The following is a 23,163-nucleotide window of genomic DNA, read 5'->3' as shown; positions in this document are numbered from 1 at the left end:
CTGGGGGTCGAGGGGGTGGGGCCTGGGCCGGCAGTGGGGACCTGGCTTAGGGCCTGGATTCCGATCTGGGGGGGGCCGCGGCTCCCTGCCGAGGTTGGGGGGGGCGGGACCCAGGTAAAGACCCAGCGCAGTTAGGGCGAGGGTCGTCCGGCGGTGGAGGGGTGGGTGACAGAGTCTAGAGAGGATCGCGTTGTCATCCTCTTCCCGGGTGAACACCGAGCTCGGGATTCCGAGAAGGGTGGGAGGAGTTAAATTCTTGGCTGGGTGGGGGGGCGTTCTTGTGGACGCCACGCCCCTACAGGAAGGAAGGGCGCGTGCGTGTGTGCGTGCTTGCGTGTGTGTATGTGTATGTGTGTGATGTTTGAGAATAAACTTAGAAGGGAGGGAGCGGCCAGGGTGGGCTACTGGATTGCAAAATTGGAACATCACTGGGACTATTGCTGGTAGGACTCGGACCTCTAACATTCCAGGAGAGTGCTCTCGGGAGTGGCCCCGGGAAGGAGTTTGACCGAGGCTGGGAATTACATCCTTGGCACAGTTTTGGAAGCAGAGGGGGAGGTGAGGGTGAAGGGAAGGGAGCAAAGAATGCTTGTGGAAGGCGCCAGCATCTAGGTCTGGAATGGATTTAGTTCAGTCAGGGAGAGCTGGCCGATTAAAACACTGCACACCCTAAGAAGCTTGGGAGATGTAGGGCGATTAGTGTGTGGCACTAACAAGACACTAGAACAGGAGGATGTTCTTTTCTCTATTTGTTAGAAGACAGTCTCCACACACTAGTGGTTTTGGTTACTTCTCTACAGTGCGAATAGGTGCTATCTTTACTTTATCCTAAGCCTTCATGTGCGTACATATTGATGAAGTGACTGTGTTTTGGGGTGCAGTATGTGAGTGAGGTAGGTACTTTGTATAACCTTGTGGAGTGTTTAAGGAAGGGTTTTTGATGATTGAGTAAAGGAATGTAATTTAGGTAGGGAATCTTAGGAATCCCTTTGGGTATATAATAGATTAGAGAGTGTCATGATGTTTAAATATTCTGCAGGTTAAAACAGAAATCAGCTTCCTGGGCCATGCTGGTTCTAAGGCCTGTTTCTTCTCATGAGCCCCAGCAGAAGACGGACTGGCCAGCCCTCACAGTGGATGCCTTCCCCTCCCTGAACAAAAGATGGGATAGTACCTGGGATCTGCCTATCACCAGACTGTGGGCTTAATAAACCAGCTGAATGAAGGGATGTAACAGACCCCTGGGAGGGACACTGAAGCCTGCAGTGGGGGGGGAGGGGCCTGGACATACCCCTTCCCCCCCCAGACTCCTCCCCCTCAGTTCACTCAGCCATGGACTTTGGACCTGGATAAGAGGAGAGAAGCTGCAATTTGTTTGGTGTATCTGATTTGGGATTCTCAGTTTTGGAAATGGAGTGCTGGATGGGGGTTTGATGATCTTCAGGGGAGCAGCTGAGAGAAGAGAAGAAAGGTAAGGCTCCTGTCTCATTTCCCGCTTGGTGTCTTGCTGCTCCCATGCAGAAAGTGTTGAGTAGGGTAAGTCTGGGGATGCAGCCATTCAGGAAGTGCCCTGATGAGAACCTGGAACCTGATGGGTCACAGGAAGCTTCACTTCCCCTTCACTGTCTAGGGGTGCAGGCTTGTTCCTAGCCTCTCCTTACCCAGGCAGGAGGAGTACCTTGTAAGAGGTTGTGGGCAATGGCAGTTGTAGGGTAGGCCAAGGAGAACATGAAAATAATTCAGGCTTCAGAAGGGAGATTGAATCAGATTACCTGTAAGGGCCTTTTCAACACTGAGATAATAGGATTCCAAGTCAATCTGGGCTAAGTACAACCCTGGAATGGATTATCCAGGCAGAGGCAGGCTGCTGTGTTTTGGGGCGCTAACTGAATAGAACCTCCTTGGGGGGACTGGCAGGTGGGAGATGGTCCAGAGAACTTACTAAATTGTCTCTCCTCCTTCCCCAATAAGAACGTGTAGGCTGTGAAACCTCATGGAAAGAGCAGAGGAACAGAACACGGGTTTGGGAATCAGGATTCGTGTTCTCTTCACTTGCAAAATGAGGATAACGAACTTTGCAAGCCATCCACAGGTTGTTAACAAGGAGCAAATGAAATGGTAGATTTGGAGAAGTATCCAGGGCCGTGTACTCGTACAACAGCGACACTGACGTTGCTTGATATGCTTGTATAGACAGTACATAGAGGAAAAACCCTGAATTAGGAGTTCTGCTCTTTTATTGAATTAGTGTTCTTTCAGAAGCCTTATTTGTCCTTAATTAAAATCCGGCCCTGAATCTGTCTCATCCTTTTGCTGATACACAATACCTGGGGTCATGAAGTGGTGGCAAAGTTGCACGGGTTCAAGGAGATCTGAGGTTGAGGGCTTCTGCCAGATACCTGGTGTCAACCCTCAGAGCTCTCCAGTCAGTTTGGCAAGTGCTTGGTAGCAGATTGAAGTGTAAGGAAGTGTCAGTGGAGGAAAATGTAAGACTCAAGGGCTGAGTGGCTGGCTGGGAGATGGATCTCCAGTTCTTGGAGTGACACTGGACCTTTCCTCCCTATGCCATAGCCTGGTCTTCTCTCCTGCTCTGTAAGATGCCAGTTTTTTTTTTTTTTTTTTCAGACTGCCATTTTTTAGCCTTCTGTATCTTCACAGGCTCTGTTCCCACTTGAAGCAGAACCTGTTTAAGGTCACCTTTGTACTTCTTGCTTGCTCCTTCCTTGAACTCCAGTTTACCCGTGCCATGGTGCCTGCTTTTCTCAGTGACAGCAACAGCAGAAAAGAGAGGTGTTGGGAATTTTGATGGACAGTGGGGTATGGTGGCCTCAGCTAAGGTTAGGAAGCCTGGCTTCTAGCATCTCTTTGCCTCTCACTGGCTGTGTAACACCTGGACCTCACATTCACTGGGGGCTGGCAACAATAACAGAGGTCATTTGCAAGCCAAAATCATGCATTTCTGACTTAGTGTCTTTCTTTTTTCCTCCCTTGCTTCTCTGCCATAGGAGTCCCTGAGTCCCCCAGTGGCCTGAGGGCTGGGCAGACAGAACTGGGTGGAGTTCCTGACCCACCCTTCCTGGTCTGGTTGTTCTTCTCTGGTCTGACGCCTGGGGCAGCCCCTTTGGGGCCAGGCTTCTACTTCAAAAGGTGTGGATTTCAGGGTGGGCATGTCACCACCCCCAGCTTTGCCCAGCAAATTTCTGGTGCTAGTCTTTGCTTAGACACCAGGATCACCCTCAGGGGCGTGTGGTCCCGGGATGCCTCTGCAGCCCTCATCCTGCCTGGGAGGCCTGGGAGTGCTTCGAAGCACTGGGAGTAACAGAGTTGTGCTGTATTTGTACAGTGCTTACATTATGTGAAGTATCCAGGCTATTGTATTGGGTCAGTTTTTCGTCACCACATTGTTGTGAAGAGAACAGAGCAGGGATTATTCTTCCTGAGGGGATGCTTTGGAAGCCCTGAGCAGGAAGGGCTTGCCTAAGTGTGGAGTGGCAGACACTGTGATCGCCTGCCCAGGGCTGTGCTGGTTTTTACAGCATCTGACCTGACAAGGGCCGTCCGGATTCTGCTGCAGACCTCCAGGGAGGGGAGCTCCAGTGCCCTGTCAGCCAGCCTCTCTGGTAAGACATTTCCTCCCTAGAGTAAGCCAGAATTCCTCTTCCCTGTCGTTTCCGCTGAAAGCAGTATTCCTGCCCTCTGCCTGACCCTTCCACAAGACAGTCCTCTCAAGACAGCCATCAGCCTTCTCACGGAGGTGCCAGGATGCCAAGGCACCGCACTCACTGGGGGTCTAACCACTTAGCCAGGACCAGTGATAGACTTAACCAAATGTTGTGTGTGTTGTAACTGAATTTATTTATACGCTTTTTTCTTCCAAAAGGAATTGGCAGTGGCTAACCAAAAGTTCCATTTCACAGACAGTGCTCAGTGATTATCATGTTAATCTTTTTTCTTTGGTCTTGATGAGCTGAGGTTCTGGGTCTGTCTAGGGAGTGGGGATGTTGAGAGGAGGGGAGAGGGGAAAATAGATACATCATTGATTTCAAACTTTGCTTTTATTTCTGCTGATGGTTTCAAGCTAAGTCCTGTTCTAAGTTCAGAGCATGAATTCTTTCCAAATTATAAAAAAAATACAGGGTATCTTGGGCGTAGTTTATGGGAGAGCAGTTTCCTGAAACAATTTTCACTTCCTTCTTATTTCTCCAGGCCTCTTTTGGAAGTAGTTGGGGTTGGCTGGGACCAGATCTTCCTATTCTTTCCATCCTCACAGAATCCAATCCCAGTTTCATCCCCAGAATTCAGTCACCTGCCTCCTTGTTTCTGCCCTCCTTCCCCCCAAACCCCTTTCCATGAAACCTCAGTCAAGAGCCTCTTTTCCCAGGTCAGTTTGGCATTCATCACCCTGGCTTCTTGCCTCTCAAACCAAATGTTTTCTCTTGCTTCCATCCAAGAATTCAGCTCAGCTTGATTCTTTAACCAGGTCCTTTTGTTTTGGGCCAGTCCTCTTACAGTCAGGGAATTTCTACTCTTAGATCTTCCTGGGAGCCTTGGAATTTAAACAGAGGACTGTAGCGATGGGGCGTGAGTTTTGGCACACAGTCACCTGTCCTGTTCCTCACTGAACAGCCTTAGATGGAGAAGGATTATTGGTAGAGGTGGGAATCTGGCATCTCATGGGCTGGTTGTTTTCCCAGCCTTTCAGCGTTCCATTATGTCCTTTGTCCTGGACACTGACTTCAGCTCCTAATATCTTGGATATACAGTATTTCCCAACTTCTCACACTTTCAGGAAACTTTATGATTTTTCCTTTTGCCTTGACATGGAGTATTAGTATTAGGCCTTCCATGAGGAAAAGTTTAGAGAGCCGAGGTACAGAAACATCGGCTGCTGGCTGGCACATGAGCATGAGCTCCCATCTCCTGTCACATTCCATATAGTCAGCTGAACTGGAGACCGTGGACACACACACACACACACCCACATACAGTCCAGCCTCACTGAGGTGTCAGCTCCAACTGCAGGTTTTCCCTGCTGTCCCACTGTGTGCCTGTCATTGGACACACAGTCATCTCAAAGAGCACTGTACTCAAGGCTGCATGAGGGGAGGGAATGAGTTTCCATCTTTGGAAGCAGTAATGCTTGGGTCTAAAACTCGGCCATGACCCTCATTAGATATTGTGACCTTCAGCAAGTTGGCACTTAACCTAAGCCTCAAACTCCTCATCTGTGGAATGGGATGATAACGGATACTGTGCAGAGCTGCTAGGAAAGTTAAAGGAGAGGCTGAGGAAGGGGTCTGGCATGTGGAGGCCTCTGTGCAATTTTGTTTGAACTCCTCACCCCTATGTGAGGAACTTTAGGGCATGTCCTGCCTTTGTTTCTCAAGAACCCTGCCTATTTCCTAGTTTTAATTAGAAACAAGTTAGGGAGGGAAGTCAGTCAGTAACCACACACCACAAAGTTCTGGCCTGCTCTGTGCTCTGGAGCACGGGAGGGAAGTGGATGGGGGAAGGTGCTAGTGCCAGAAGAGTGGTCCCATCACATGGTAGGGCTGGCCTTGGACTCACTCCTTCTCAGGAAAGTCGTCTGCATGAGCAGCCGGTTCTCAGCTCCCCACCCTCACTTCTTAGGGTCAGATATAGACATCTAGGCTTTTCCAGGGTCTTCCCCCATCCCCTTTCACGGGGCTACCACGAGCCTGATTGAGGCTTTTCCTCTTTAGGTCTGGTGGGTCTGCCCTGGGGAAAGTTCTGTCTCTGCTCTTTTACTCAGAACTAACAGCACCCATTCCCCACCCGGAAAGGAATAAACAGACAAAGAAAAGAAAAAGAAAAAACTTGATGTTTCTCGATTTTGGCTGCAGGTGTTTCCTCCCTGGCTTCCATTTTGGCGCCCTGGTTCCTGTTCTCACATCCCTGTACCCTGCAGCCCCTCCATTGCCCCTGACTCCTCCCTCCCGGAAGCTAGGGGTTGCGGGGAGCAGGCCACCAGACCCTTGGCCTTGGGTTTGGTTTACGCACTCCTGAGATCGGCTGCTAGGCTCTCCCCCTCAACTCCAGGAGGTCCTGGGCTCGGGCTGGGTCTGGGGAGTCGTCAGGAGTAGTCTGGACTGGAGTGGGTTGAGTGTGGTTGCGCTGACGGATATCGACTCGTGGCGTTGCGATTGGGAGCAGCGCAGGGCCCAGTGGTAACAGCTGCCTCCACAGCATCTCCCGAAGTTGGGGGCCCCGGAAAAGTTGGGGTGTTCTTATGAGAAGTCGGGCGATGGGGCCAGGCGGGGAAGCAGGGGCCCCAGGCGAGGAGGGGCGGTGGGCCCCGCCCCCCGGCCTGCCCCGCCCCGCCCTCCCCGGGGAAGGGCCACGTTGCCCGCCCGGCGGTCGGGCCCCGGCGCGCTGCAGGAAGGGCCGGCCAGGCGGAAGGCGCCGGCAGCCGCGCGAGCGCCCGGGACGCGCCGGGGCACCGGGCTCGCTCCCCACGCCCCGGGGCGGGCCAAGTTCAGGGCCGCGGAGTTGGAAGGACCTGGTGAGTAGGGGCCCCGGGACTCCGGCGTCCGTCAGTTCTGGGGCTGGTCCCCGGAAGGGGACCGAGGTCTGACAGGGAGGCTCCGCGGGAGCCGAGAGGACGCTCCCGGGGCTCGGGTCCCCCGACAGCCGCGGTGCCCGGGAGCCCCAGCGAGAGGGACTTGGCCCGGGCCGCCCCGGGTCCCGGCTGCGCGCCCCCTCCCGAGCCGGGAAGTGGAACTCTGCGTTCAGCTTTCGGAATCCCGGGCCTCCAGCTGTTGGAGAGGGCGGGCTCCGCCGGCAGGGAGGCGGGGGTGAAACCCAGCCTCCGGGCGTCCGTGGGTGCCGGGCCTGGTGGAGGTGGGGTCGCCTGAGACGGTCTGGGGAGGGGAATGCGGGGTGGCCTTTCCCCAGACCCCACCCCAGCGTCCTTTCCACAAGTTCCTAGGGGTTCTTCCTCCTCTGCCGAAAGGAAGAATTGACTCAATGTAGAAATGTGTAAATTGTCAAAAAAAAAAAACTTTTTCCTACCTGTTTGCTAAAGTGTGTGGAGTAGGGGACCCCTGAGTCGTGCAGGGCCCCCATCTTATAAACTCAGGAGCAGAGAGGCTGTGGCCAGCCACCTACTCTGTGTCTGCACAGAACCATGAGCCCCGGGATGAGGCTCCACTTTGGTTAACCTTTGCCCCTGTGACGTGTTTAATTAGCCTTTGCTTTAAGAACGCGGCTGGCTGAGAGGTTCAGCTTCATTTTCTGTCGTTTATAATACTTTTCAGACCATGCAGCCTTTTCTCTTAGATGCTTACATCCTCCTGTGTCTGCCTCAAATCTTGAATCACCCCTCCCTGACCCCATTACCCGACACCACTGCGGTCTCTCTCCTGGATCCCCACTCTCTGCCCTTTTCTCAGGTTAGAAAGCATCGTGGTATGTCTCAACTCAGTGGCATATGTGACAGGTTAAACTCATTTCTTTTTTGGGACATGGGGGAAATTGTCACTGCCCTTTTCGTCATCAGGGCCCAGGGACCTTGGAGATGATCCAGATCAACCCTTTTCCTGTTCAAATGAGAGAACCAAGGCACAAGTGACTTGCCCGAGGTTACTTGGTTTCCCAGGCCTTCGTGCTTTTTGCTGCACTAGCATCGTATTTCCCTTTAGCCTTTTCTTTTCCAGGATGAATAACCTGCATCCCTTCCCTCCTAGGTCTTATTCTCTAAGCCCTTGAATTATTTAGTGCATTTTCTCTGACTCCCTTTCAGTTCTAACATCCTTCTGAAATTATGGAGCCTGGTACATGGTACAGGAGTCTAGCAGAGTTCTGGTAATGAACAAGAATGTAATTCCGTTAGGTCTCCATTATCTGTGGTATGTTCTATACTTTCTGATTTTTTTAGGCATTTAACATACTAAGCAAGACAGAGATAGAAGGGCAGGCCTGTCAACATTCCTTCAACTTTCATGCTTTCTAAAAGCTAAATTAGACTTCTGGTCTATGGTTCACAATGGGAATTTGATGATCTGTTGTTCTCTTGCTTTTTAAGAAACTTTTTTTTTTTTTTTTTTTTTTTTTTTTTTGGCCTCGGAGGACTGGCTAGAGGATACCATGGGAAGCGGAGTTTTAGAAAGGGATCTCACAGCTCCTAGGCATTTCTACAGAAGAGGAAACTGAGACCCACAGCGGGTGGCAGGACCTGCCCGGAGCCTCCTGGGTTTCGGTTTAGGGTTTTATTTACTAAAAAGGTTCACTCCTCTCCCGCCACAGTGCAGATGTCTTTGTACTTGGTGCGACCAGCTGTGTCACTTCCCTGAAGAAGCTGTGAAAACACTGGCAAATAAAAGTGCTTTGTGGGTAAATGTCATGGTAGAACATCAGGGACTCAGGTCAAGGTTAAGGACTGTTGTTCTGTTTTAGAAAAGGGAGGTGTGGCAGATTGTATTTTCCCAGAATGGCCACACCCTTAAATATTTCCATTCTACAGTTGTCACAGTAGGACACTGCCCTCTTCCCACCCGGTAGTGGGGGGATCTGTGTTTCTCTTCCCTTCAGTGTAGCCAGCAACTCGTGATTCCCCTGATCTGTGAATAAGTCAGAAGTGATCCAAGGCTGGATCATGAAAAGGGTACAGCTCACCTGACTTGTGTTTTCCCTTGGGACACTCACTTTTGGAATTCAGCCATCATGTTCAGAGGAAGCCCAGGCCATGTGGACAGACCACATGGAGGTGTTCCAGCCAGCATTCCAGCTGACATCTCAGCTGATGCCAACATCAGCCTGCAGACATGTGAGAGAATTAGCCTGCAGGGGAGTCTCCCAGACATTGCAGAGCAAAGACAGGTCTGTGCTGCACTGTCCAAATTCCTCACCTATAGAAACTGAGAGGGAATAAATGATTATTACTGTTTTAAGCCACTAGGTGCTTTTATTATTCAGCAGTAGATAATCTAGTAAGGAAGAGAGTATGAGTTGAGGCAGGCCTCAGAATTTGGACTTGGGGCCTGAGTGCAGAGGGCACGAGGAACAATTGCTCTGCTGATCAAGGCTACTGAGATTCTATTTTACTCGTTTATTCAGGTACTTATTACCACATAACAAATCACCCCAAAACCTAGTGGCTTAAAAACAACAGAGTTATTTTATTCCTGTCTCAGCTATGTGGTTCTTGCTCCTGGTCTTTCATGCGGTTGCAGTCAGATGTAGCTGGGGCTGGAATCACCTGGAAGGCTTCTTCCGTGTCTAGTGGTTCATGCTGGTTGTCAGTTGGAATACCAACGGGTGTCCCGTCTCTGTGGCCTGGGTGTCCTCTTACCTTGGTGGCTGGTTTCCAAGAGCAGGCATCTCAGGAGCACCAAGTGGAAACTCTGTTGCCTTTCATGAACTAGTCTCTTAAGTCACATAATCATCACTTCCTCTGTAGTCACAGATCAAAGAGAGGGAACGTAGACCTCACCTCGCGCAGCTCTGGAGGGAGGAGTGTCATTGTCACTTTGTAAGAAGAGCATGGGGGATGGGAGATGCAGTAGTCATCTTTGGAAAATGTAATCCTTTACTGTTAGGCTGCAGGTTCGGCCTTCTTTCTCCCTGATTTGGTTAATAATGCAAGCAGTTCTCCATCTGGCTACTTGAACTTCATACATGTGCCAAGCACTGTGATAGGTTTAGAGGTCACAGAGTGTTTTTTTTCTAAGGAGCAAGATGAGACCCCCAGGTCAGCAGAGCCACAGATTTTGTTACAGTGCGGAGGAGAAAGACGGGAGGTGTGGAGAGAGTACGGTGGGAGTAGAGTTGTAGGAGGCCTGGCTCTGCCTGGATGTTAAGGAAGGACTCACTAGAACTTGGTCCTTAAGGATATGTAGTGCCTGTGGGTGGGGGCTTTGGATAATGTATAAGGATGCGGGACCAGCGGAGCAAAGATACAGCAACATACAAAGTGTACTTAACTGGGGGAATTAAGTAGCCTGTTGAAGCCAGAATACAGGGTTCATGGGGTTAGTGGTTGGAGGAGAGGTTGAAAAGGGATGTTTGAGTCGGTTTGTTGTGAAGGCCCTGTGTGTCATAAAAATGAATCTGAGTTTTATTCTGTGGGCAGTGGTAGCCTCTGATGGTTTTTAAGGCAGGCTAGTGCTTTGACCAGGCATATACTTTAAGAAGGATGCTGTGTTGCTGTTGGGAAGATTACTTAGAGGAAAGCAAGGTTAGTGATAGTGGTAGACCAGCTGAGAAGCTACATGAAGTGTTGAGTATTTCATAATAAGTCAGAGACAGGCCTGCTGCTCCAGCCCTGAAGCCAACAGACACTTCAGCTGATAGAGTTCAGTTTCTCTTTTCTTTCCCCCAACCCTTGACCTGAAGGCTTTTCCTGCCTAGTCAGGAGGCAGGATGTTGGGGGTTAGGGAATCCAACATTGACTATATCCTGAGGAAGGGGAGTGAGGAAGAAACTGGGAATCTGTGTGTGTCTCTCTTCTAGGAAATCCTGATTGGTATATGAGCATGGATAAAACGGAAATTTAATGACACAACAGAAATGGGCTTGAGGTTTCTGAAAAGACTGGTGCTGTGGAGTTGTGAGGGTAGATGGTTTCTGGGAGGAAGACTTGGTGCTTGCAGGAGCTGGGAGGGTCTTGGAGGAGGGAGGCAGAATCCATTCCCTTTCAAGACCCTTCAGGATCAGCCCTTTTGATCCTTTGATACTGGATCTGTCTGCTTGAGAGCCCAGGAGCACAGAGATGAAATCTGGGGCCCGAGGTTTTGGCTAGGATTAGAGAACTGGGCTGTGAGGTAGAGAGTAACTGGCAGAACAGCCAGCACAAGAGAGCATATCCTTGAAACTTTTGGGTGTGAAGTGTTGAGACCAGAGGCAAGGATGCCGGGGAGAGAGTTGCACAGTCAGGCCTGGCAGCTGTCCCGGAATTGGAGGGTGTGGTAGATCCCTCCGAGTAATGGGGTCTGGTAGAGTGCGGGGGTTGGTGGGACCATGCATTCTTCTTATGGGATGTGTGTCCCAATCGTTTCCCAGAACCTGGCAGACAGCAGGTGTGTGGTGCATGCCATTGAGTGACTGAGGACTTTAGAGCAAGTGGATTGTCCCAGTTCCCCTTACTGATATGCCCAGCTGCGGCCGTATTGCACAAAGCTAGTCAGAGCTGTGAGCTATGTCGCCATGTTTGATTTTAAGAAATTTTATTTGAAAATAATTTCAAACCATACAACAGTTGCAAGAATAAAAATCGTACAAGGACACTCATATTCCCTTTACTCAGATTCACCTATTAGCATTTTGCTCCGTTTGGTGTCCATGATACGTGATACTTTTGTTCTGAAGCATTTGAGAAGTTGGTGTCCACTATGGCCTTCTACCCCTAATTACTTCACTATGTATTACCTAAGAATTGGGGTATTTTTTTTTGTCACCACAATATGGTTACCAATTAGTCAACACTGATACCTTAATCTACTGTTTATATTCCAATTTTGTCATTTGACCCAATAATGGCTTTAAAAAAAATCAGTTTTATTGAGTTATAAATGACATATAATGAACTTAACATATTTTAAATGTACATTTTGATAAGTTTGGACATATGTATACACCCATGAAACTATCACCCCACAGAGTTTCCTAGTGTCTCTTTGTAATACCTCCCCTTGGACTCCTCACCGCCCCCAACCCCAGGCAACCACTGATCTCCTTTCTGCGAACATAGGTTACTTTGTATTTTCTGGAGATTTATGTAAATAGAATCATAATGTATGTGCTTTTTCACATCTTGCCTAATTATTTTGAGATTCATCCATGTGTTGTATCAGTAGTGTGTTCCTTTTTATTGCTGAATATTATTCCATTCTTTGGGTAAACCACAGTTTGTTTATCCATATTCCCCTGTTGATGGGCGTTTGGGTTGTTTCCACTTTTTGGCAATTATGAATAATGCTGCTATAAACATTCCATGTAGGATTTTGTATGGACATATGTTTTCATTTCTCTTGGGTATATATATCTAGGAGTGGGCTTGCTGGGTCAGATGGTAACTCTCTGTTTAGCATTTTGACAAACTGCCAAACTGCTGTAAAAGGACATTAGTTCCATACCTTACACCATATACCAGAATTAACTCAAAATGAATCATAAACCTAAATGTAAAACCTGAAACTATAAAATCTAAAAAAGAAAACATAGGGGGGAAAAATGTTTGTGACTTTGGCAAAGATTTCTTAGATTCAATGCCAAAAGCGTGATTCATAAAAGGAAGAAACCCTGATAATTAAGACGTAATCAAAATTAAGAACTTCTATTCTTCAGTTGACACTTACAAGACTGGGACGAGTGTTTGAGTTTTTGCCAGTCTGGTGGGTGAGAAATGTTATCTTAGTACACAGTCTGAATGAGAATTTTTCTTATGAGTGAACTTGAACACCTTTTCATATGTCTGAGGACCATTTTAGTATTTTTTGGTGTGAGTTGCCCTAGTCTTTTAGACACGGAGTTTTGGCCTCTTTTCCCCTCAGTTTTTAGAAAGTTCTTTGTCTGTTAGGACATTGGCTTTTTATTTGTGATACATGTTGTAGGTATTCTCACCCAGTTTGTGATTTGCCTTTTGACTTGGCTTATGGTGTGTTTAGCCGTGCAAAAGTCCTTTTAATGTTACTGCATCTGCATGTTGGGTCTACTTAGAAAGCCTTTGCCTTTACCAGGTTGTAGAGGAATTGACCCATGTTTTCTTCTAGCACTCGTATAGTTTTATTTTTTTAGTTTTATTTAGGTATCTAATCCACTTAGAATTTACTCTTGTATACGGATCTTTTTTTTTTTTCCCCAAAGACTATTTTTTGCCCCAGTAATTCTAAATATCCCCTTTGTCATTACATTAGGTTTCTACATGTAGTTGAGTCTATCTCTGGAGTTTAAATTCTGTTCCTTTGGATGATCTGTTTGTTTACATACCAGCACCACAAACTTAATTATAGAGGCTTTGTAATGTGTAGGATATTAATATCTGGTAGGGCTAGTCCTTCTTTACGGCTCATTTTCATCATTTTTCTAGATGTTCTGTTACGCTTATTTTTTTCACATGAACTTTAGCACCAATTTGTCTAGCTCCATAAAAAAGCATTTTTATTGAGATTTTTGATGACACTGAGATGTCCTAACCAAGAATAAGGGATAGTTCAGTCTTCTTTTGCGTCTTTCAGGAATTATAGGTTCATGAAGTTTTAAATATTTCTAGTTAAGTTTACTCCTAAATAGTATATCATTTTCATAGCTATTATAAATAGGGTTTTGTCTTTCATTACTTTTGTAAATGAGTTATTATTTGTGGACATGAAGGCTATTGATCTTCACATGTTAATTTTTATATCCCACTACGTTGCTCAAATTCTTTGACTGTTCGGGTTGAGTTTATCATTGATTCTCTTAGAGTTTTCCAGGTATATTCTCATGGCATCAATAGGTTCAGATAGCTTTGCTTCTTTTCCACTTCCTCTGCCTTTAATTGTGTTCTGCAGTCCAGTTGCACTGGCTGATCCCTCCAACAGAATGTTAAATAGTCATGTAGACCGTGGGCGGCTTGGCTTTGACCTTCGTGTGAATGCTGCTGGTGCTTCCTTATTGGGTAAGGTGCTGGCTTTAGCCCTGAGGTGTGATATTAGAGTTTTAAAATCAGTAATCTTTGGGCAGTTTGATTTGAGGAATGGCAGGCGAGTAGTCTTACCCACACCTCTCCTAAGCTCTGGATGGAAGATGGGAAATGAAATCTGTCAGGTAGGGAATGGGGACGAGGAGTTCCTTTGCTTCCATTCTCCTATGGCCATCACACTCTACACTGCTCCCCCCACCAAGTATTGCTTTTCTGAGGACTCGTGAATTTATTTTGGAGTCGGGGAGTGTTATCCTAACCGTGTTCTCCCATATAGATTGACCCTACAGATAAGGGAACAGGCAGCTCTTTTCTAGGAGAGCCCTGGAGTTAACCCCCTGGCCTTCCTCATCCTGCACTTCTTCACCTGTTCCTGGACACTTCCCCCGCCCCATTCTGCCACCCCCGGGCAGCCCCGTGCCTTTGTGATGATGGTTGGTTTTCTCTCTCCTCTGCTCAGGTGCGTGGCTGCTTGCTAACCCCAGAGCCCAGAGGAAGCATCCTTAGGACTCGGGGGTGTGAGCCCGGCAAGACGAGGGCGACCTTGAGCCCCACCCTTGCCCGCCTCCCCCGCGGGGGCCAGGATGCTGAAGAAGCAGCCAGCAGGGCTTGTGCTGTGGGGCGCCATCCTCTTTGTGGCCTGGAACGCCCTGCTGCTCCTCTTCTTTTGGACGCGCCCGGCGCCTGGCAGGCTGCCCGCAGACAGCGCGCTCGATGACGACCCCGCCAGCCTCACCCGGGAGGTGATCCGCCTGGCCCAGGACGCCGAGGTGGAGTTGGAGCGGCAGCGGGGGCTGTTGCAGCAGATCAGGGAACACCATGCTAGGTGGAGCCAGCGGTGGAGGGTACCCACCGTGGCCCCGCCTGTGCCACCGCGCGTGCCTGTGACCTCCCCACCAGCTGTGATCCCCATCCTGGTCATCGCCTGTGACCGCAGCACTGTCCGGCGCTGCTTGGACAAGCTGCTGCACTATCGGCCTTCGGCTGAGCGCTTCCCCATCATCGTCAGCCAGGACTGCGGGCACGAGGAGACAGCCCAGGTCATCGCCTCCTACGGCAGTGCCGTCACGCACATCCGGCAGCCCGACCTGAGCAACATCGCAGTGCCGCCCGACCACCGCAAGTTCCAGGGCTACTACAAGATCGCACGGCACTACCGCTGGGCGCTGGGGCAGGTCTTTCACACGTTCAAGTTCCCAGCGGCGGTGGTGGTGGAGGATGACCTGGAGGTGGCTCCAGACTTCTTTGAGTACTTCCAGGCCACCTACCCACTGCTGCGGGCCGACCCCTCCCTCTGGTGTGTGTCTGCCTGGAACGACAACGGCAAGGAGCAGATGGTGGACTCGAGCAAGCCCGAGCTGCTCTACCGCACAGACTTCTTCCCTGGCCTGGGCTGGCTGCTGTTGGCCGAGCTCTGGGCTGAGCTGGAGCCCAAGTGGCCCAAGGCCTTCTGGGACGACTGGATGCGCCGGCCTGAGCAGCGGCAGGGCCGGGCCTGTGTGCGGCCTGAAATCTCTAGGACAATGACCTTTGGCCGCAAGGGTGTGAGCCACGGGCAGTTCTTTGACCAGCACCTCAAGTTTATCAAGCTGAACCAGCACTTTGTGCCCTTCACCCAGCTGGACCTGTCCTACCTGCGGCAGGAAGCCTACGACACAGATTTCCTTGCCCGTGTCTACGGTGCTCCCCTGCTGCAGGTGGAGAAAGTGAGGACCAGTGAGCGGAGCGAGCTTGGGGAGGTGCGGGTGCAGTACACGGGCAGGGACAGCTTCAAGGCCTTTGCCAAGGCCCTGGGAGTCATGGATGACCTCAAGTCTGGTGTCCCTAGGGCTGGCTACCGGGGCATCGTCAGCTTCCTGTACCGGGGCCGCCGTGTCCACCTGGCCCCACCCCAGACGTGGGACGGCTATGATCCTAGCTGGAATTAGCAGCACCTGCCTGTCCCTCCTGGGGCCCCTCCCTGCCATATCGTGGGCTAAGACAGGACTGCAGTCCCTGGACCGCATCGTCCTCTCTGTTTTTCTCTTGGGTCCATTTATCTCCTTTTTTTCCCTTTTTTGAGTGGCATTTGAGTGCACAGATGGTAAGGTGAGGGTTATTCTCCCTTTCTCAAGGACGTCAAATCAGGGGAATCTTCTGGGGCATGTTGGGGGAGCATTACTAAGCAGGAAACCACTGTGTGGTTTAGGGAGACTGGGGCTCGTTGAGGCCACAGACTTCCATGTTCCAGGTTTTCTTCTAGGGCATCTGCAGAGAGGTTGGCAACTTAGTTCTCTCGACCAGGTCTCTTTTTACTGTCCTGGGTCTTCCAGCCAGAGTATGAGCCCTCCTTTTACACCTGCCCCCCACCCGTGCCCACTGTCCCCCGATTGGAGCAGGTTGAGGGGCTGGAATATGTGAGGAGGAGATGCATTTGTGGCCAAAATGAGACTAACCAAAGGGGTATCATCATCCGGGACCCAGGGGAGCTGTTAAGTTGTTAAGGTTTACTGCCTCCTGCCCATGTTTCTCTTCCTCCCCTCTCTCCTTTGTCCCTGACCTCTCAGCTCTTCTTTCCCTGCAGCCTAGAGATTCATGATTCTAAGAGGCAAAGTTGAAGGGAGAAAGCAAGACCTCTCCTCAGCTCATCCGCCGTGGCGAGGGGAGGTCTTGGGTGCTGGGGCACCCCTCCCTCATGTTCCTTGTACGGACTGTCCCCCATCTGGTCCTTTCAAAATCCCTTCCCTGTGCTCTCGGATGGCCCGCACTGGCTTGGCCCATGGCTTCTGGAGGACCTCTCAGTGTGAGATGAAGCAGCTCAGACCTTTCAGCCCGGCCTCCCTCCCTTCTCCCCTGAGCATTCCCGTGCGCACAGATTAGGGTACAGATGGAGGGTTGAAGAGCAATGCGTGTGTTTTTGTTTCTTGCCTGACCTCAGTTCATGGAAGAAAATTGAAACTACAGAATTATTTTCAAAAATAAAGTAAAGGCTGAATTGTCTGAAAAACTCTGTGCGTGTTTGTGTGTCCCCGGAAAAGGAGGAGGGAGTGGAAAAGGAGGTGAAGGGGAGAGGAAGAAAGGAGGAAAAGGAGAATGAGAACTAAAAGGAAGGAGCTGGAAGGAAGGAAAGCAGATGATGAAGACAAGCAGCGAGTGGGGGGATGTCATGGGAGAGCGGAGGGTGGGCACAGGTGTGAAGGAAAGGCCAGGCTTGGAGGTGGAGGGGGGCCCAAGGCTTCACCTCCCTGCTGCTGCTAGAGGTGGGCCATGGGGCTTTCAGTGGCCTTGGGCTTGGTCCGAGCCAGAAGGCCTGGTCTGAGAGAGGACATGGGAAATTCCCTCCTGCAGTGGGTGCCTTGTGCAGGGTGTCCCCTGCTGGCTCAGGCAGCATTTCCTCTGCATCTTCCAGGACCTGCCCCTGAGCCCTGGGATGCAGAGCTCATAACTGGCAGTGGACTCAGAGTCCTGACCATGACCCCAGGGAGATGCGTTTTTTACACTGCCACCTGGAACATCCACACATAAATGGCAAACTTTTCCCATAACTATCCTAAGGGCTTCTATTTTCTGCCAATTTTTTTTTTAAATGCTGCTTAGGACCCACCAGCGTGATTTCATTAGTGGGTTTGAAAACAGGGCTAGGTGACTTTGTTGACAAACCATTCTTGAGCTGCACACTGGATGGGTGAGTTGTGGAGAAGGGAGTGTCACCAGGTCACTAAGGGAGCAGCTCTGGCCTCCCTTCTGGGGTCAGGAGGTCGTCATTACCCACGATTTGCGAGGCTCTCCCTCCTGCCTAACAGAGTTGGGCCAGTGTACTTTGGCTGCCAGAATCCATACTCTTAGGGCTCAATTTATTTAACATTGCTTGCCAAGTGCGTTGTTCTGAGTATTAACTCATTTAATCCTCAAAGCGATCGTGGGAGGTAAGTAGAGCTCCCGTTTCACAGGTGAGGAATCAGGCGCAGAGAGGTTGGTTTGCCCAAGGTCACACCCCGAGTTGAGGCAGAGCCAGGATTTGAATGGATCCCATGCTGATAATCACTACTTAGTCTGGCCTGTTCTATTTCTATCTTTTACTGCCTTTCCTCCAAGACCATCTCCTCAGCTTTCCTATACTCTGGTTTCCCCTCCCTCAGGGTCCAGGGTGATGGGGGTAGGGGGACTGGGCTGCCAAGTCAAACAGCAGGTGGGGAGGGAAGGCAGTCCTCCTGGAGAGATTACCAAGGAGGAGACACTCTGCAGATGCAGGCGGGGGTGTGGGTGTAGCTCAGAGGTAGAGCACATGCTTAGCATGCATGAGGTCCTGGGTTCAATCCCCAGTACTTCCATTAAAAAAAAAAAACAAAAACAGAAACAGAGACTCAGGTTTCTCCTGAAGTGAGGAGCACTTTGACAGGTCTATGTGTCTTGATTCTTTTCTTTCTGATGCGGGTCCCCAGAGAGGCCAACTTTACCATGCCCAGGCATCCTCAGGTGTGACTGATAAGTGCATGGCTGCCACTCCTCATAAACCACCATCTTCCCGTGGGTAACAGAGCAAGTGGAAACACCAAATGGACAAGCATGGTGTCATTAAATCCTGCAGAATTCTGCTACCCTTGAGTTCGGAGATTAAAGATAATTCCAAAGAGCTCACCCAGCTCAACAGAGCACCCAGGCCAGGTGGACCCTCACTGAAAGGTGACTAACTGGCTCGGCGCTCGCAGGTTGCAAGTCCCCGCAGGGGGAGGGTGTGTCCGTGTGGCGCACAGGGTGTCAGCTGCCCGCAGGAGGCCTCGCAGGGACCAGGTATGTTTGTGGGCCCAGAAGAGACTCGGGCTGGCCCACCACTCCTCTGCCCTGGCCTTGGCCCCTCTGCCTCTGCTGGTGACCCACAGCCCTTCCTCCTCCACTTCCTGCTGATCTCTGGAACCACTGCTGTTTCTGTCTTCCCTCTTTTGTCCTCCTCTCCTATCTTGGTCATCTGGTGAGATCTAATTTTAGGGTGAGTCACCCCGAGTGTGAACAAATGTGTTGAGTAGAGTCTCTGGCCAGGGCTCCCCTGAACCTTCAGTTAATCCCCTGGGGTTTCTTCAAAACCCAGCCAGGGCCGGGGATTGAGGCTGGGACTTGGTAGGGGGTCAGGGACAGGGCTGAAGGTGGGGTTGAGGACGAGGTGGGAGGCAGAGGAGGGGTGAGGGTGGGCTGCATTTAGATTGTTAGAGACAACACCCCTTTTAAAATGATAGGTATCATTTACTTTTTTTCATATTGCAAAAGCAATACATGTTCATTTTCGAAATCAGGAAACAGATAATATAAACATTCACACATCCACACGACCCCCTTATCTCTGTTTAAACCTATCAGACTTCTTTCTTACGTATGTAAATAAATAGATAAAACATCTATAAAACCCATAAAGTTACATAAATGTTTATTTAGCTTTATATAAGTTAAACATTTATATATACTCTATATATTGTTTTATAGCCATGTCAAATATTCACCTTCACCATAGTTTTTAATCATTTACCCTCTTCCTTAAATATCCTCAACAAACACGTGGGATTTTAGGCTTCCTGAAGGGATTTCCTTTGAGCCCTTGAACTTCCATCTGTTCCAACCCACCCTCCATCTAAGGTGGGCAAGTCACACACAGGGTGTTTATGCTTGGGGCAGAGGTCACGTAAGGAGCAATTCTGCCACTTTTCCGTTGATTCATCTCTGTTTCCCTCTGACCTTAATTATAAAAACCAGATCACTAGGTAACATTTAACCGAACTCCTGACTTATGCTCTAAGTGCACACAATATCTTGCCTAACCTGTTGATTCTTTCCCTAGATTAATAGAAGTAGGAACGAAAAATTAAGTAGTAAAAGAATGAGCAGCTCTCTACCCCCGGCAGCCCCCTTAGCAATCCTGCAGACAGACTGCATGGACAAGATAACATTTGAAGAAAGATCTCGAGGAGTCAGCCATGCTGCATGCAGTGGGAAAAGATGCAGAACCTAACCTTCTGCCTCAGTGATTAGTCGAGATTACTTCCCCTCTTTTCCCTTTAAAAAGTGTCATGGCTGAACAGAATCTTCAGAGTTGGTTTTGGGGGACACTGGGGTCTGCCTTCTCCCCAGATTGCCAGCTTTCTGATTAGAGCAACTTTCCCTGCTACCAATATTTGCCTTTCTGGTATTGATTTTCCAGCAGTGAGCAGCCGGACCTGAGTCCGATCAGGGAGGGGCCCCGTGCTGATGTGGGGACTGGCACCACATCTGTCTTGAGGCACAGGCTTGCTTGACTGCTTTCCTTTGTTTCTGAATTTTCTCATTTATCTGATTAAATTTGCTCTTTGGAACTCTGGGACGGCCTAGGAGGCTAAAGCTTTTTTTTTTTTTTAACAAACAAGAGGTGGGGTATCTGCGGGTGAGGGGCTGGGAGGGCCCATGTCTGTCTCTGGGAAGGCCTCACAGGGTCCTGCTCTGTTTCACAAAAATCAGTGTATCCCTTCCACGAGATGCACTATACACTCATATTAAAAGCAGAGGACCTTTGGCTAACAGGGTATCAGGATGGCAGCTGGAACAGAGACCCAAAATGATCGTGGCCGAAATAAGATGTTTTATTTGTGGTTTGTTCCAAAGTCCAGATGGGTGGTGTCTTAGGGCTGCTCCAGCAGATCCACACCCACCAAGAACTCAGCCTTCCATTTTGTCTTCTATGATCTTCAACACACGGCTCCCAGCTCCTAGTCAAAGATGGTGCCCTGGCTCCAGTCAGAAAGGAGGAAAAGAGGAGGGGAGGGCACACCTCCTTCTTTTTTAGAATGAAACCTAGAATTTGTACATATCACCTTCCCCTACCTCCCACTCACCAAAACTTGCTCTAGTTCCCCTAGTTGGACGGGAGACCGGGAAATGGAGTGGCAACCATGTGTTCAGCTAAAACTTCTCTTAAGCCATGCAGTGAGCAAGAGTGAGTTCCCAGATCATGAAAGGGGACCTGGCCGCTATCTTTTTTTTTTTTTTTTTTTAATATATAGACTTTTTTTTTTTTTAGAGCAGTTTCAGGTTCACAGCTGAACTGAGCAGAAAATACAGGAAGTTCACACATAGCCCTCCCCACCCACACATATATACTCCCCTACCTTCAACATCCCTCATCAGTGTGGCATATTTAGTACAACTGACAGCCCAACACGGACACATTATTATCAACCAAAGTCCATAGTTTACATCAGGGTTCACTCTTGATGTTGTACATTCTGTGGGTTTTGACAAATACATAATGACATGCAGCCATCACTATAATATCATACAGGATAATTTCATCGCCCTAAAAATCCCTTGTGCTCCATCTGTTTATCCCTCCCTCCCTCTCCCCAAACCCCTGGAAGCCATGATCTTTTTACTGTTCCTGTAGCTGTGCCTGGTCTCTATCTTGTTTGCTAGACTGCACAAGCCCCGAGCCTCCAGCTGTGCAGACTGCCTTGGAAGAAGTCTGATGACCTGAGACTGCATCGCTGGAGAGGCCTTAGCCATGCGAATCAGCCACCTTGCATATCCAGCCTTTAGATGTCTGCTGCCCTGCCAACGCCTGACTGCAACTGCAGGGGACACTCCAAGTGACAGCTGCCTGGACAATCCCTTCCTGAATTTATGATCCACAAATAGGAGCAAAGTAAAATGGTTGTTCTGCGATGCTAAGTTTTGGAGTGATTCCTTAGGCAACAATAGTACCTGGTGTAATAGAGCAAACCAAATCTGACTCTATATTAGATCTGTTCCTTTGTTTTCTAGGCTTAGTCTTGCTAGCTCTGCGCTCATGTAAAGATAACAAGTTGCAGAATTGAGAATAACATTTGTTTTGTTGCAGGTTTTGCAGGAGCACCATGACGTGGCCCATGTGGACAGCTGCAGGAACAAAGAATTCCTACGCCAAGAAGTTTGCAACAACCAACCACACCCCCTCCCCTGTTTTTTGTTTTTTGGGGTTTTTTTGTATAATAGGAGTCTGTATTCTGACTTGAGCAGGGTGGTTCTCCAAGATATTGGTCGGCCATCCTCTCGGTCTGCCGGCTTTCCGAATAAAGTCACCATTCCTTGCCCCAGCACCTCGTCTCCCAGTTTATTGGCCTGTCGTGCGGCAAGCAGAACGAGTTTGGACTTGGTAACACTGGTACTCTTAGGTACTATGTTCTGTTACTGAAATGTTACACGATTTTATGTAAACAGAAGGAAATTTTTAAACAAATATTTGGAGAATAAGATTTTTAAACACTTACTCTTTAATCCCTAGGAAGGGAGGATATGGCTGTCTAGGAGACTGGTTCTATTACTGAGAGAAAAGTGGTCCTTGAATTAAAAGATATGAGTATCTTTTTTTCCTCCCAAAACTTTAAAAAAATTTACATTCAAAATAATCTCCAAGTTTTTAATTGTGAAAATTTTCAAACCCATAGAGAAGTTGAAAGACCAGTACCAAGAAGACTCATATTCCTCCCACTGAGATAATGCAATAATTCATACTTTTCCATATAGCAAATATATAATTTTCTGTACCATTTGACAGAAAGTTGCAGAATACCTTATTTTTAAATAACTTTTTTTCTGTTCATATAAGTAATATAATGCTCATTGTGTAGCTTTTGTAAAATGTGGAAAAATTAAAAAAATAAAGTTCATCCGTAACTCCACTGCCCAGATTAACTGTCTCGATTCTTGGCTTATGCGGCAAGTTGCTCATCTGAACTTGGTTTTCATTGGGCAGGGCTGCCCTCTGCTGACAGCCGGGCGAATTGTCAGGTAGTGGGATTTAAATCTGTGAAGTCTCTTACGGAGTTTTAGTTGAATTGATTTCTCAGACTACTTACTTGTTTGTTTGTTTGTTTTTAAGTTATAAAAATAGTTTATTTAAATGTTAAGAAATTACTCAGGAAAGTCAAATTTCTGAAACTGTAGACCTGAGCCCCATGGCCCCAAACCTGGGGATTTTATCAAAGTCTTGGGTGAAGCTTCACCTGGAACAGCTAGTCTGGCTTACCTGTCCTTGTGATACTGTTTCCTTTCCCTGGGGCCCAAAGAGATGGACATCAGGTCCCAGTCTACACTCGGGCAGCTCTGCACCCAGTCAGATGGCACACACGTGTGGTTCCAACGCCTCTCTCCCCGAACTGAGCTAACGACCCTGGTTTTTCCCTTGGTTTTTTTCTTCCTTTGGTTCATCCTTCATATCCCTTTTCCTCCAAGCATGTCCTGTCTTGTTTACACTTCCCCCCTTGTAGGGCCTCTGGTGTACATTCACTTCACTTCTGTTCTTTTTTCTATCAACTTATGCCTTGTTGAAAATTAGTAAGTTCCTATATTCACATTTATACTCCAAGGCCTCTGTACAATTTATAAAAAGAATATCTTCCTCACCTCTCTGTGAAGTTCTGGAGAGCAATCTTGGTTCAGAGTCACTGTCTGGAGGTCATGAGCGGTAGATGGAGCCATGAGCTGGGTCCCCGGAGAGCGTGTGTAAAGTGAGGAGAGAGCCCCGGAAAGTTTCCAGGGAAAGATACTAT

The 23,163-nt window shown here is 48.8% G+C and overlaps 1 protein-coding gene across 6 annotated transcripts; it reads left to right on the top strand.

The window, feature by feature from the left end:
* The first annotated feature begins 99 nt into the window (after positions 1-99).
* On the top strand, positions 100-22,302 carry MGAT1 (alpha-1,3-mannosyl-glycoprotein 2-beta-N-acetylglucosaminyltransferase). Of its 6 annotated transcripts, none has more exons than XM_074361053.1 (3): positions 100-114; positions 1,040-1,471; positions 14,100-22,302. In XM_074361053.1, the coding sequence occupies exon 3, from the start codon at positions 14,224-14,226 to the stop codon at positions 15,565-15,567; it is 1,344 nt and encodes a 447-aa protein (XP_074217154.1). In that variant the 5' UTR covers positions 100-114; positions 1,040-1,471; positions 14,100-14,223; the 3' UTR covers positions 15,568-22,302. The 6 variants fall into 6 exon arrangements, 5 of the variants coding, with proteins under 5 accessions (XP_074217154.1, XP_010948599.1, XP_010948598.1 ...); XR_012505731.1 differs by lacking the exon at positions 100-114 and having other exon boundaries at positions 194-1,471; positions 14,100-21,278; positions 21,474-22,302; XM_010950297.3 differs by lacking the exon at positions 100-114 and adding an exon at positions 194-443.
* Positions 22,303-23,163: the final 861 nt, after the last annotated feature.

The sequence above is a fragment of the Camelus bactrianus genome, chromosome 3 (assembly GCF_048773025.1).
Source record: "Camelus bactrianus isolate YW-2024 breed Bactrian camel chromosome 3, ASM4877302v1, whole genome shotgun sequence".
Lineage (NCBI taxonomy): Eukaryota > Metazoa > Chordata > Mammalia > Artiodactyla > Camelidae > Camelus > Camelus bactrianus.
The sequence above is the reverse complement of the archived record's forward strand: the minus strand, read 5'-3'. Positions and strand labels throughout refer to the sequence as shown.